The sequence below is a fragment of the Nannobrachium achirus genome, assembly GCF_963921795.1.
Source record: "Nannobrachium achirus genome assembly, chromosome: 21".
In the NCBI taxonomy this organism is placed as follows: domain Eukaryota; kingdom Metazoa; phylum Chordata; class Actinopteri; order Myctophiformes; family Myctophidae; genus Nannobrachium; species Nannobrachium achirus.
The window spans coordinates 23,515,939-23,529,092 of record NC_137828.1 but is presented as its reverse complement, the minus strand read 5'-3'; the positions used below and the strand labels follow the sequence as shown (position 1 = coordinate 23,529,092).

The 13,154-nt window shown below is 41.2% G+C and overlaps 1 protein-coding gene across 1 annotated transcript in view; it reads right to left on the bottom strand.

The window, feature by feature from the left end:
* The window catches only part of gad2 (glutamate decarboxylase 2), a gene marked incomplete at both ends in the record, with an annotated part of 30,392 nt that overhangs the window by 16,668 nt on the left and 570 nt on the right, over nt 1–13,154 (bottom strand). The window contains 8 exons of the mRNA XM_080751503.1: nt 4,107–4,223; nt 5,855–5,909; nt 6,034–6,113; nt 6,930–7,045; nt 8,371–8,483; nt 10,694–10,784; nt 12,176–12,409; nt 12,875–13,030. Coding sequence (XP_080607629.1) covers nt 4,107–4,223; nt 5,855–5,909; nt 6,034–6,113; nt 6,930–7,045; nt 8,371–8,483; nt 10,694–10,784; nt 12,176–12,409; nt 12,875–13,030 — 962 coding nt within the window. The remainder of the gene's footprint in view (nt 1–4,106; nt 4,224–5,854; nt 5,910–6,033; nt 6,114–6,929; nt 7,046–8,370; nt 8,484–10,693; nt 10,785–12,175; nt 12,410–12,874; nt 13,031–13,154) is intronic.

Here is a 13,154-nt window from a genome sequence, read left to right as displayed (position 1 = left end):
TATTTTTTAAGTGAACATTTGTCACTCAAATTTTGCTTCTGGGGGGTCCCTGGAACTAAATATTTCGAGATGGGGGTCCGTGGCCAAAATAGCCAACATATCATTTTGGGGGTGCGGCACCGAGTGCTGCGCTGTGAGCTTGTATATCTGCTATTTTTCAGTAGTTAAAGTACCCAGGGCCCAGAATTTGGTGCGACACCCCTGGGGACAAACGACCATCAGGCATGCTATAAATAGGGCTTGGCTTCAGGCTATGGGCCATGTTGAATTATAACAGGACAACAGGGCGGTCAGAGCTAGAGTTTACTGGCAGTGATGGAAGTACAAGTATCAATACCACAATGTAGGAATATTCTGTTACAAGTAAAAATTCGGAATGCAAAATGTACTTGAGTACAAAAGCATTGGCAATTTGGCATCAGAATACACTAAAAAATAAAGAAGTAAAACATTTTGAAAATAGCAGATCTACAAGCTTGGAAAATACCTCAAATTTAAAGTAGTTGAGTAAATGTACGTAGTTACTTAACACCATTGAGAATCAGGCATGCTATAAATAGGACTGGGCCTCAGGCTATGGGCCATGTTGAATTATAACAGGACAACAGGGTAAGAGGGTAAGCGCTGACTGGAATAGATTTTGTACAGTGGCCACTATATTTCACACGATGCCTGAGTTCAGGGGCGTCACAAGGGGTAGGAAAGTGGGACTGAGTTACTAGGGCCCAAGGTGGAGGGGCCCTAGTAACTTTAGCTATTGAAAAATAGCAGATATACAAGCTCACAGCGCGGCACCGAGTGCCGCGCTGCGAGCTTGTAGATCTGCTATTTTTGAAAAGTGGTGAAAATGTGCGCAAATCTTTGAATATATGTATTTTTTAAGTGAACATTTGTAACTCAAATTTTGCTTCTGGGGGGTCCCTGGAACTAAATATTTTGAGATGGGGGGGGGGTCCTTCACATGAAAAAGTTTGAACATCACTGACATGGAAACATAGGTTTCTTGGCACACATTTTCACGTTTTTTCAAAATTAGCAGATCTACAAGCTCGCAGCGCGGCACTCGGTGCCGCGCTGTGAGCTTGTATATCTGCTATTTTTCAATAGTTAACATTCATGGGGGGGCCCCGCAGTGAATCCTTGTACCCAGGGCCCAGAATTTGGTGTGACGCCCCTGCCTGAGTTACACGCAGTTGTGCCCCGGCAGATCTACAAGCTCACAACCCACGTCGCAGACAGAGAGTAAAGCAACTTGCAATGGACCTGGTCTTCAAGATGCACGAGGAGACACAGATACCCATGTACCCGTCAGACTACTTAAAGCCATACTATGTAACTTTTCCAATAAAACTAATCTTAAAATTGTCCTAACTATTAAATCGCTAAAGTTTTAGAACCCCAACTCCGTTAATTTCAGCCCCTAAAGCCTTCTGTAAATATGTTTTCTATGATCCTGGCCGGGGACCGGATTTCCCGGCAAAATGACGTCATCTGCATCATCCATATACGTTGTATATATACGTTGGCCAATCACAGCGCGGATCATACACTACCGGCCAATCACAGCGCGTCTTGCCGTCTCTTCAGGAAGTAGCTTCCGTCAGCAACAGTGTTTACGTTGGTGAAGGAATCTTGCCTATTACTCCCCCAATCCTGGTCTAAGAATGACGGGAGACAGCTCTACGGATTCGTATCGGCGAGGCGGAGGCGGTCGCGGTGGTTTGCGGCCCCGAAAAAAGCAATACCGCTACTGACCAGTAGTTGAGCAACTTCCATAGTATAGCTTTAAATAGTGTAAAAGACACACACAGGCACAACACCAGACGGTCATTCTTATTACAACTCTCGTATATATGATGTTTTTGAATATTACTATATGTTATTATTTATCTTTAAATGTCTTTATGAATTGAATACACAGGACCTTAAAGGAAACAAGCCTATGGGTTATCCTTTAAGCAAACTTTTGTATAAATCTGTGTCACTGTGCCGTTTTTTGCAAACTGTTAATAAAGTATTCAATCAATCAATCAATCAATCAATCAATCAATCAAAAACACCTTATTTATGTCTTGTGGTTGCACAGCGTATCAATAAACACAAAAATCTGCTCAGATAACTATACCAGTTACACAAGAGGTATAGTGAGCGGAGAGTTACCCTCCTAATTCCAAAACGTGATATCCACCATTTGACGAAAAAAAGAAGAAAAGAAAAATAATAATGCTTGGCCCGTAGCGGATTATGGTTGAAATGATAAAGATAGAATTAGACAGAATAGGATAGGACAGACAGACAGACAGACAGACAGACAGACAGACAGACAGACAGATACAGAATTATCTGTCTTTGAAATAAGTAAACAATGAATTTTAATAGAACTACTGTCCCGTATGTGTGAGGCTCACATGCATGCACGTACGCACGCACGCACGCACGCACGCACGCACGCACGCACGCACGCACGCACGCACGCACGCACGCACGCACGCACGCACGCACGCACGCACACACACACACACACACACACACACACACACACACACACACACACACACGGCGCATGGCAGTTTGGATTGACAGCCCTTGGAGCAGCCTATACTGTAGTGTACATACACAGTACAGCAGCGACCATTCTTTATTTTTCTTTCCGAGCTGCCGGGTGAGAAATGACAGGCGAGGATGTTTATGTCTCTTAATAGAGGCTCTCTGTCACGTCTAAATCACCTTCATTAATAGATACTGAGAGAGAGAGAGAGAGAGAGAGAGAGAGAGAGAGAGAGAGAGAGAGAGAGAGAGAGAGGCCATGACGGTGAAGTCTAGGGGAGGAGGATGATTTACAGCCTGTGCTCCTGTTCCTCCAGCGCTCAGATAAGAAATGGCTCCTATCTAGGTCGACTGCAAGCAGAGGGGGGAGACACTTTACATTCCATTTGTCAGAGGCTGCTCATCTGTGCGTCTACATTATGTCCCTGCTAAATGCCACTTGAAGTGGGAGTACCCGCTGTGAATTATACGCATGTGATGTAACTAGCAACCACATTTAGACATGCAAGCCCACGCCATTCAATCCGCCATGAGTCATTCCACGCACTCTCCCTATCTCTTGAGCACACCTGTCCTAGTTCTTTTTTATGTTTTTTTTTTCATGTGCATTTGTTTTCTGCAAAGCACCATGTGATGGTGACAACCCTGTTTGTTAAAAGTAGTCTATAAGTTATATAATAATAATAATAATAACCTGAATTTATATAATGCCTTTCACGGAACGCTTTAAAAAACCAACAGACAAACAACCAAACAAAACGACAAACAACTACTGTATATGCCATAAGCCTGAGTGAATTGGTATCTTTTCAAGGCAGCCTTAAAAGAGTCAGGTGTTGGAGCATGGCGGGGGGGTTGACTTAATGTCCCAAAACAGTCAAATCAAGTATATTGGATTTATAAAGCACATTCAAAGCCACACCCACAGCCACAATACAAGAGGGAGCGAGTATTGCTACAATAATCTGGCACCATCCATCTATAGAACAAATTCTGCCACCAAAGTGTGGAATTTCCTGACACCATCCGTTGAAAATGTGGATCACTGGCTTCCTTCAAAACAGGCCTGAAAATCCATTTTTCACCCCCTTACCCCTTTTTCTGCTCTGTAGACATAGTGTTTGATATTTGTTGATGATATGTATTTTGGTGTTATTTTTATGCTACGCTGCCTTACAAAGTCAGAGTGTACTAATAAAAAATGTACTGAAGAAATGTGCACTTAAAAGTGTCTTAAAACTGGTCAACCAAATGAGATAAAGGCATATAAGTGATACTACACTGATTGTATATCTATCTGTTCTCTTGAGGTAATTGTTTATCTCCCAATATCAAGAAGGCATACATATACCGGTATTGTACATACATATGACCACAAGTCCCCAGTATTTTTTGTAATTCAATCCATCAAAAACAAAATCAAAAGCAAAAAACAAAAAAAGTCCTACCAAAGTTCTGCACAGCATGAATGTAACAACAGCTTAACTCCAATGGGTAGCTTATGATGGACCTTGTGTAGAACAGTTCTATAGTTCCTCTCAAAGCCAGGCATTACTCACGTCCACATGCATCCAGACGTTGTACTTCTTGCAGACATCGGAGATGGCGATGAGCGGGTCAAAAGCCCCGTACACCGTTGTCCCTGCGGTTGCGCTCACGAAGAACGGCACAAAACCCTAGATATGCAAACACAAGAAAACATACAGTATAATGATCGCACTCCGTTCTTAAAGCACAAAGCCCTGGATGCAAACACAAGAAAGACAATGATCGTTAAACATAATGGTTCTTAAGGGCTTCTCTGAAGCTAATGTTTGAGTTTTAATGTTACAGTCCTTGTTGATTCAGGTGTGATTATGCTATTTTAGTCTATGTTGTTTCCTCAATGATCAACGTGTTTTGGTCGAGTGTTTTACCATACAGTCTTTCTACCAGTGGTGGAAAAGGTACTCGCATTTCTTTCTTAGGGTGCCCTCACACCAAAATACCTAGAGTGGAATCCGCCAATGCATTTCAATGAGAATGGAGCGTTTTTTGCAGAAATCCTCTACTGGCAAAAAACCGCTTCATTCTCATTGAAATGCATTGGCGGATTCCACTCTAGGTATTCCACTCTAGGTATTTTGGTGTGAGGGCACCCTTAGAAATACTCTGTTACAAGTAAAAAGTACAGAATTCAAAATGTACTTAAGTAAAAGTACAAAAGTATTGGTATCAAAATCATCCAAAATGTACTTAGAGTACCAAAAGTAGAAGGTACTCATTACGCAGAATATCCCATTTCACAAGTTTTCAAATATGTAAAATGTATAAAACATATTTTTAAAATAGTAGATCTACAAGCTCACAATGTGTTGTGTCACGATTCATTGTGAGCTTATAGATCAAATGGCAAAATGTTTATAGGGCTGAAGTATTTTTTTGTAATATAATAATCTAAATCTACAAACTAACTAGAAACTAAAGCTGTCAAATAATTAGTAAAAGTACGATATTTGGCTCTGAGAAGTAGTGGAGTAAAAGTATTGAAAATAGGAAACACCTCAGTCGAAACTATACTTAAAGGGCCGCTTCACCTCTGGGACAACTCTATCTTATTTTATTGTTGTTTGGGACACGATCAACACAATCCTGAGTTATGTTTTGTGTTCAATCTGTTTTTGGAGCGGTGAAAGCGGTGAGTGGTGAGTGGTGAGTGTGCCTGGCCTGCACAAAACAGCGCCCCTCCTTTAACTAGTGTGTTGTGTGTGGCTGGCTGGGTGGCTGGCTGGCTGGGTGGCTGGCTGGCCGTGTCCGTAGCCTGGCAATACCTTGAGTGGCCACACACAACACACTAGTTAAAGGAGGGGCGCTGTTTTGTGCAGGCCAGGCACACTCACCACTCACTCACAGGCACAGTTTACAGTTTACAGTTTAGGCATTTAGCAACACACACAGGGTATAGCTGCTCAGATTCACCGCTCCACTTCGAACCGAGGTTTGATTTTTTAGATATTTTAGTATTTCAGCATGTACTAGTGATGCGTTTTGCATCATATGATGCAAAACGCATCACTGATGATGCAAAATGCATCACTAGTCATGCTGAAATTCTAAAATATCTCAAAACACAGATTGAACACAAAAAAATAACTCAGGAGTGTGTTGATCGTGTCCCAAACAACGATAAAATAAGATCTGGTTGTCCCAGAGGTGAACTGGCCCTTTAAGTACAGTGCATGAGTAAATGTACTGTAAGTAACTTTCCACCACTGCTATCCACTTGTCTAGTAGTATATTGGTTTATTTCACGTATGTATGAAATTACCTTCTGCTTGGCTTCCAGTATTCTCCTCTCAAGGTCAGCCGGGATCATTTTACCACTGCAAACGGTGGAGTGAAAATAGCAGGCTTTAGAGGCTTTTGTTGCTTGAATGCGTATGTAAAAAATCGAATATGTTTCATCTTTGAGCCTTGCTCCTGATGTTCAGAGGCCCACCACCGTACCTTTCATCTACTTTGATGCAGATCACGCTCTCTGTCCCGATGCCGAGGGCTGCCGCTCCTTTTTTGATTGAAAAATGGCTCTGAGAATGAATAAGAGAGCAGACAGAGATTAAAAGAGGTAGAAGGAGAATACCTAATGGACCTAATGCATAAATAATATAGTAGAACAACATATGTTTATATTTTCCACTGGGAAACCTTCAAGTTAGCACACGCGGGAGACGTTATGCAGTTAAACAAAGTATTTGTTTCAAACGTTCAGGTAAATAGATAGGACCTCAATTGGAGCCTATGTAGTGTTTCAGTCTACATACAGTACCTACACCATCAGCATTTGAGAATTTACTAGGTTTTGTGTTCAAAAACCTTTTATACAATTTGAAGGTACAGAATGACCTTGTCACCTTTGCATTTGTCACAAACTTGTCACATTTCTATGTACGGTGTATGCATGCATGTACAAATGAAAAATAAAAGTAACCAACCAAACAAACACATAAGGTCAGCATAATTGTATCATGAGTTCTGTCAGCATTAACATGTGCTAGTGCTGTTCCTATGGCTGAGAAGCATCTTGAGCAGCTGGAGCTGTAGTTGGTCAATAGCAAGGAATGCTAAGACCTGAGTCCGAGTCAAAAATAGCAGTACAAGCTCACATTTGTCATTTGTTTTAGGTTGAAAGCATGTAGGTAGAAGGTGTGCTCAATAGATACAAAAAATATATAAATGCTTTTATTTGAATGAGTTTTTGTATTTCGATCCCAATTAGTGATCAGATAAATCCCTAAAATATAACCCCAAAAAGCGAGGAAAACCTTCACTATTTGAAACAAAATGAGTCATGAATAAAACCCAGTGAGCATTAGATGAAAGGTGAATATGTTAGAGAATCCTACATGTTCGGATGTGAAGGCCACCAATCTGGGTACAGATGACATTCCTTTCTCCTTCACTTCAGGGAACATCTTGAAGCGAGCAAGCAGCATGGCATACATGTTAGAAATGGCACCACCTAGAGGACAGATGGGGACACGCATGCTAAATTCTCTTGACAGCACATGATTTGCTTGGCATGTCACATTGTACAGCTCAGCCAGTGGTGGAAGAAGAGCTCACATGTTTTACTTGAGTAAAAGTATCAATAAAGACAATGCAGAAATACTCTATTACAAGTAACTCTATTACTGTGTCAAAAACACAGCAAAAAAAAGGGTATTTATTCAATATAGTAGTATCAAATATTGTTTAATAGAATAAAATGTTAATAGTCATTATTCCAGGCTTAATAAATTGTTCGACATGTATACAAATATTTTGAAAATTGGAAATACTCCAGTGAAGTAAAAAATACCTCAAAAGTGTACTTAAGTACAGTACTTAAAGGACAACTTCACCACTTTTCAACCTGTCTTCGTATAATTGGTCCTCACTAATATATAAAATAGCAATTTCCTTTTACATTTTCATGACATCATCGATGGGGAATCCAAGCTAATAGAAACAGCTTTCTATTCCTGAAAGGTTACCATGCTATAATGGAAGCCATTGCTCTCGCGGTAATCACATTTTAATATTTGTGTAAAGTCTTTAGTGAAGACCAATTCTCGCGGTAATCACATTTTAATATTTGTGTAAAAGTCTTTAGTGAAGACCAATTATATGAAGATAGGTTGAAAAGTGGTGAAATCATCCTTTAAGTGAATGTACTTACTTACTTTAGTTTACACCACAGCAGCCGACTGGGAAATTAAAGGGTTAGCAGCCAGGGATGAAGTGAAAAGCTAATTCGCCCTCTTAATCGACTGTGAAACGCGTTCCCGGTTTAAATCATCAAAATGCAAATTGACACATCACATAACAAGCCATGCAGACTGTTCCATTTCCCTGCAGAGCTAGGGGGGCATCAGGGGTGTCGCACCAAATTCTGGGCCCTGGGTACAAGGATTCACTACTCACTTCAATTATCTTGTGCTTTAACTATTGAAAAATAGCAGATATACAAGCTCTATTCTTTTTAAATCGTGGGTTTCTGTTTCTGTGGTTCTCAAACTTTTTCATGTGAAGGACCCCCAAAATGATATGTATTTGGCCACGGACCCTCATCTCAAAATATTTACTTCCAGGGATCCCCCAGAAGCTAAACAGAAGCTGTAAGCTTGTATATCTGCTATTTTTCAATAGCTAAAGTATAAAATAATTAAGGCCCCTCCACCGTGGGCCCTAGTAACTCAGTCCCACTTTCCCCCTTCCCCTTGTGACGCCCCTTTAAGGGGTGCGGGCGGTAGGGAGCATGCATTACATGTGAGGGACTTGCGTCATGCACCCATTGTTACATACCAGGGGAGAAGATGCCGTCCCCTCTCCCGTCCGACCAGCCAATGATCTCCCTCATCTTCTTCAGGGTGACGTATTCCAGCAGGACAAAGACCGGAGCCACCTCGTAGGTGAACCTGAGTTGTTGCACAACGGGGAAATGACAGGGAAGGTTGAAGGACAACTTTGTTTTTTTTACAACAAGGGTTCATATTTTAGATAGTCATTAGAGAAAAGAAAAGATGAGTGTTAAAATGTTTTCATTTGGTTCTTTCTATCGTTTTAGTGATTTTAACGATTTTGATTTGCATGCATGCCCCCAGGTTGGGGCATTGCATTTAGCCCATGCAAGTGGCTAAATATGTATTTTTAGACACAATGACCCCATTCCCAAGATGCACCGCAATCTTTCATGGGCAGATGCGACTTATGGGAGCTGGGGTAAATAGTAACAAAGAAATTGCCGGCTTATTGTGTCTAAAAAGACATATTTAGTACGCACAACTTGTACGCATGCTCCCAACCACTGAAATCAAAATACTAAAATCACTAAAACAATAGAAAGCAGTAAATGAAAACATTTTAACACACATCTTTTCTTTTCTCTAATTACAATCTAAAATATGAACCCTGGTTGTAAAAAAAACAAAGTTGTCCGTAATGACGTGCACGCACGTCGCACGCACGCACGCACGCACGCACGCACGCACGCACGCACGCACGCACACGCACACGCACACGCACACGCACACACACACACACACAGACACACACAAGTACTTATAAAGCAAGTGATTCTAAATGTCATGACTCATAAAAAAAAGGGTTTCAGGGCATTTTCTTCTTCTTTTATTCCCCCTTTTCTCCCTTTCTTTCTTTACTCATGACACATTATGTTTGTGTAAGCCTGATCGAACGTGATGTTTCAAGGTTGACCTAGACAGCACAACCTTCAGCGTCAATTAAACTCAGCAGCATGTATACAGAGCACTGTGGGGTTAAAATAACACTATGGTTTTCACTGCATGCATTAAGTGGTTCAGGATTTACCAATAAGGGGTTCAGGTAATAGGCATATCAGTGGCGGCCATTTTGTGGTTCCAACGATCCAAGGCCCATAATTTTGTCCCATAGAGATTTCCAAAAATAAATTATATTACGTTTAAATGTATGAATGGGCTTTGGATCGGTGGAACCACAAAATGGCCCCTGCTAAGCTTTAGTATAAAGAATTGGATACAGCAAGATGGAATGCCATATACAGTATTAATTTACAGCATTTCTGAGTGAGGACACAATAATTAAGTTAAAAGAAGATCTTTCTAAAATGGAAAACAAAAATTATAAATTTAATAATAATTATTATTATTATTATTATTTTACTGGAAATGAAATTCAGTATTTTCACAGCTTTGAAACGTCGCCAATTCTCCCAGCAGTCTTATCAACCCACAACACAACCTACATACAATTAGGTTCAGATTAAAAGGTGATTTAAATATCAGAGCTAATGTTCTCCCCTTGGATGGCTTGGGTCCCCATGGGGATAAAGGAAGGAGGGGGGGGGGGGGGGGTCAAGGGGGTGGGGGTCTGTCTTTCAATTTCATCCCTATTCATTGTGAGTGACAAACGCTGCTATCAGTCTCTGAACAGACACACAGAGGATAAAAGGGGAAGTCATTATCATCATCATCATTGAAATCATGATGAAGCAGCTAGGCGGGACGCACGGGTGTTGCACCACATTCTGGGCCCTGGGTACAAGGATTCACTGCGGGCCCCCATGAATGTTCTTCATAGGGGGAGGCCAGGGGGTTTAACCCATTTAGACATGGGAACGCATTATTACGCATTATTTTGTGCTTTAACTATTGAAAAATAGCAGATATACAAGCTCACATAGCTCACACAGCTTGTATAGGTCTGCTATTTTAGAAAAATTCTTTGAATATTTCAAATCCTTATATTTTAAGGGTTTTGTTTAAAAACCTATGTTTCTATAATGTCAGTGGTGCTCAAACTTTTTCATGTGGAGGACCCCCAAAATTATATGTATTTGGTCACAGACCCCCATCTCAAAATATTTAGTTCCAGGAACCCCCCCCCCCCCAGAAGCAACATTTTTGTTACAAATGTTCGCTTGAAAAATACATAATTATATTCAAAGATTTGCACATTTTCACGACTTTTCAAAAATAGCAGATCTATCAGTGCCCGCGCTGTGAGCTTATCTGCTATTTTTCAATAGCTAAAGAATAAAATAAAGGCCCCTCCACCTTGGGCCCTACCTTGCCCCCCCCCCCCCCCCCCCCCCCTGTGACGCCCCTGCACATACATACATACTTACATGTTGGTGTTGGCGGTGGACGTCAGCCAGTCCGCTGCCAGGCCAACCATGTCCAAGCCCGTGGACAGCTGATTGAAGTACCGCGGGTGTGCTGAGGATAGGAGCGACAGAGACATTGCATGTCTTTCTCTCTCTCCCAAAAATAGCAGATCTACAAGCTCACAGTGCGTCACCTCGTGCCGGGCTGTGAGCTTGTAGATCTGCTATTTCTTTTTAATAGCCAACGCAAACATCTAAATGACACAGAATGATGCATTTCCCAATGGGTTGAAATGAAGGCCTAGCTATCACATCATGATGTCACTTCCATTTCAATACGCCTCATCATTTCTGTTTTTATGTATTGTCCACTATCGACAAAAGCCTAAATGTTTACCAGCCTACTACCTGCTATATGTCTTCTATATTATTTCATATTATCGTGCGTCCTGAATGGCTGCCATGTCTCGATGAATTGAATACTGCACTCACAGGAGTCAGGACCGCAATGGAAACACGCCCTCAGGGCTTTTTGTGTGTTATCCTTTTTAGCACCATTGTATAATCGTACCACCACTGTTCTATTTGCAAACTGTTAATAAATGATTCAATTAAAAACATCAATTAATTTGCCTACTGACAATTAGGCTGTCTGCGACAGGCCACACATCGGAGACAGTCCACGACATATATTTTGTTTAGGCCTACTGATAGACTGACGTCTAAAAGCAAGTGAAATATAAAGTGGCTATATTATATATATATATCTAAAGTTTTTCAAGATATTTGTTAAACCACAAAGGAGATAATAATGATTATAAATTCGGCCAGGTGCTCCTACTGTTATAATAAATGTCTCCTCATTAAGTGCTCCAATCGACCGTTACATAGGCTGTAATAGACTTGGCTCCAAGTAGCCTAGATCCCTCTCGCTGCCTCCAATCGAAAACCCAAATGTAAGCTTCGACGGAGCCGGGCTATGATTATACAAGACAAAGAGCCAAGAGGCGACGGAGACACTTGTCTGTTTTGTCAGGAAAATGTGACTGTATAGGAAAAAAAGGGAAAGACTATAATTCACAACAGGGCCTTTGTGGTGGGAAAATAGCTTACAGCACTATTTCAGTTGGAAATAATTAGAAACAAGGGCAAGCTGAGAGAAATAAGCAATCACTAACTGGCGATTTGAAAATAGCAAATCTAGAATAGAAGCTCACAACGGTTAGCCATGCCACCCGTTGAAGCTTGTATATCTGCTATTGGAAAGAGAGGGGAGAAAAAAAAAAGAAATAATCTTGGAAAAAGGGGGAAAAGGGGGAAATGGAGAATACGATCGGAATTAATAAAATACATCTGTAATACGAATGGTTTCACGTTGCCAGATGAGATAGACTATTGATTAGGTTTTTTATTCTCTTAATAAATCACAGTGAAGACACTGTCTGCGTCCTTTAACAGTGATGAAGGGGAGGAGGGAAGAATAATAACCCTTATCGAGCCTACCTGTTTTGATGGCATATTTCAAGGTGGCGCGACAGCTGATCAAGATATCATCCAGGGTCTCGGGCTCGTCCTGGAGCTCCCAGTTGTTCCTCTGCATAAGCTCGTTCGGATAGTGGAAATCGATGACTTTGGTCTCCCTGTCGAAGGACTCCACGATGTAGGCCAGCAGAATGTCCACCACCTCTTGCAGAAAGGTCATTGTCTTCGTGTCGCCGTTCAAAGCAGGTAGCAGGTCTATACAGTGTGTTGAAATAATGTTCATTTGCATTTTGCATTTAACCGTGGTTTGAATTAATTGATGATGAAAAGGGATTTTTATTTAGTAAGAATGCCTTCTGTAGACTATAATGGATTTGCACATCATCGCTGCAGGCCTCTAAAATACAGGGTCATGCTCTTAATTTAGCAATTAAAATGTATCTTAATGGCCTTAAAAGGACGAATAAACCTTATAAGACTGGTCAAGCGTTTATTTGTCTTTATTGGACCTCGTAATTGAGTGGCAGCTTCATCTGAAACCCATTACAGCCCACATGACAATGGGTTTGAGCTGAAGGTGACCCTTGGAAACATTACAATGAAGTGCAGGGCCAGGCGCGCAGGCAGGCAAGGCCAGACTTTCAGATTTGGTAGATATTTTATGATATATAAACGGTAATAAAACACAGAGTTCTCAGTGGAATTTTATTTTTGTTGTACCTGTTGAGTAGAGATCGGAGAAAGCGACAGCAGCAGCCGTTTTGGAACAATTACACGGTTTGTTGCAGCCGCACGGCCCCGACGACGTGCTTTCTGCCTCTTTACTGGCGGTCGGTCCAGCCGTCGTTTTTTCCACTTCTCCGACATTGAGTAGAGCTTTGGACAGGCATCACATGATACGAGATGAAAATGGCAATATTTATTTGATTTAATTATAAATTAACATCTAAAAGGTAGGCCTACAATTGTAAGCCAAATAGCAATGGAGGAGAGGGGGAAA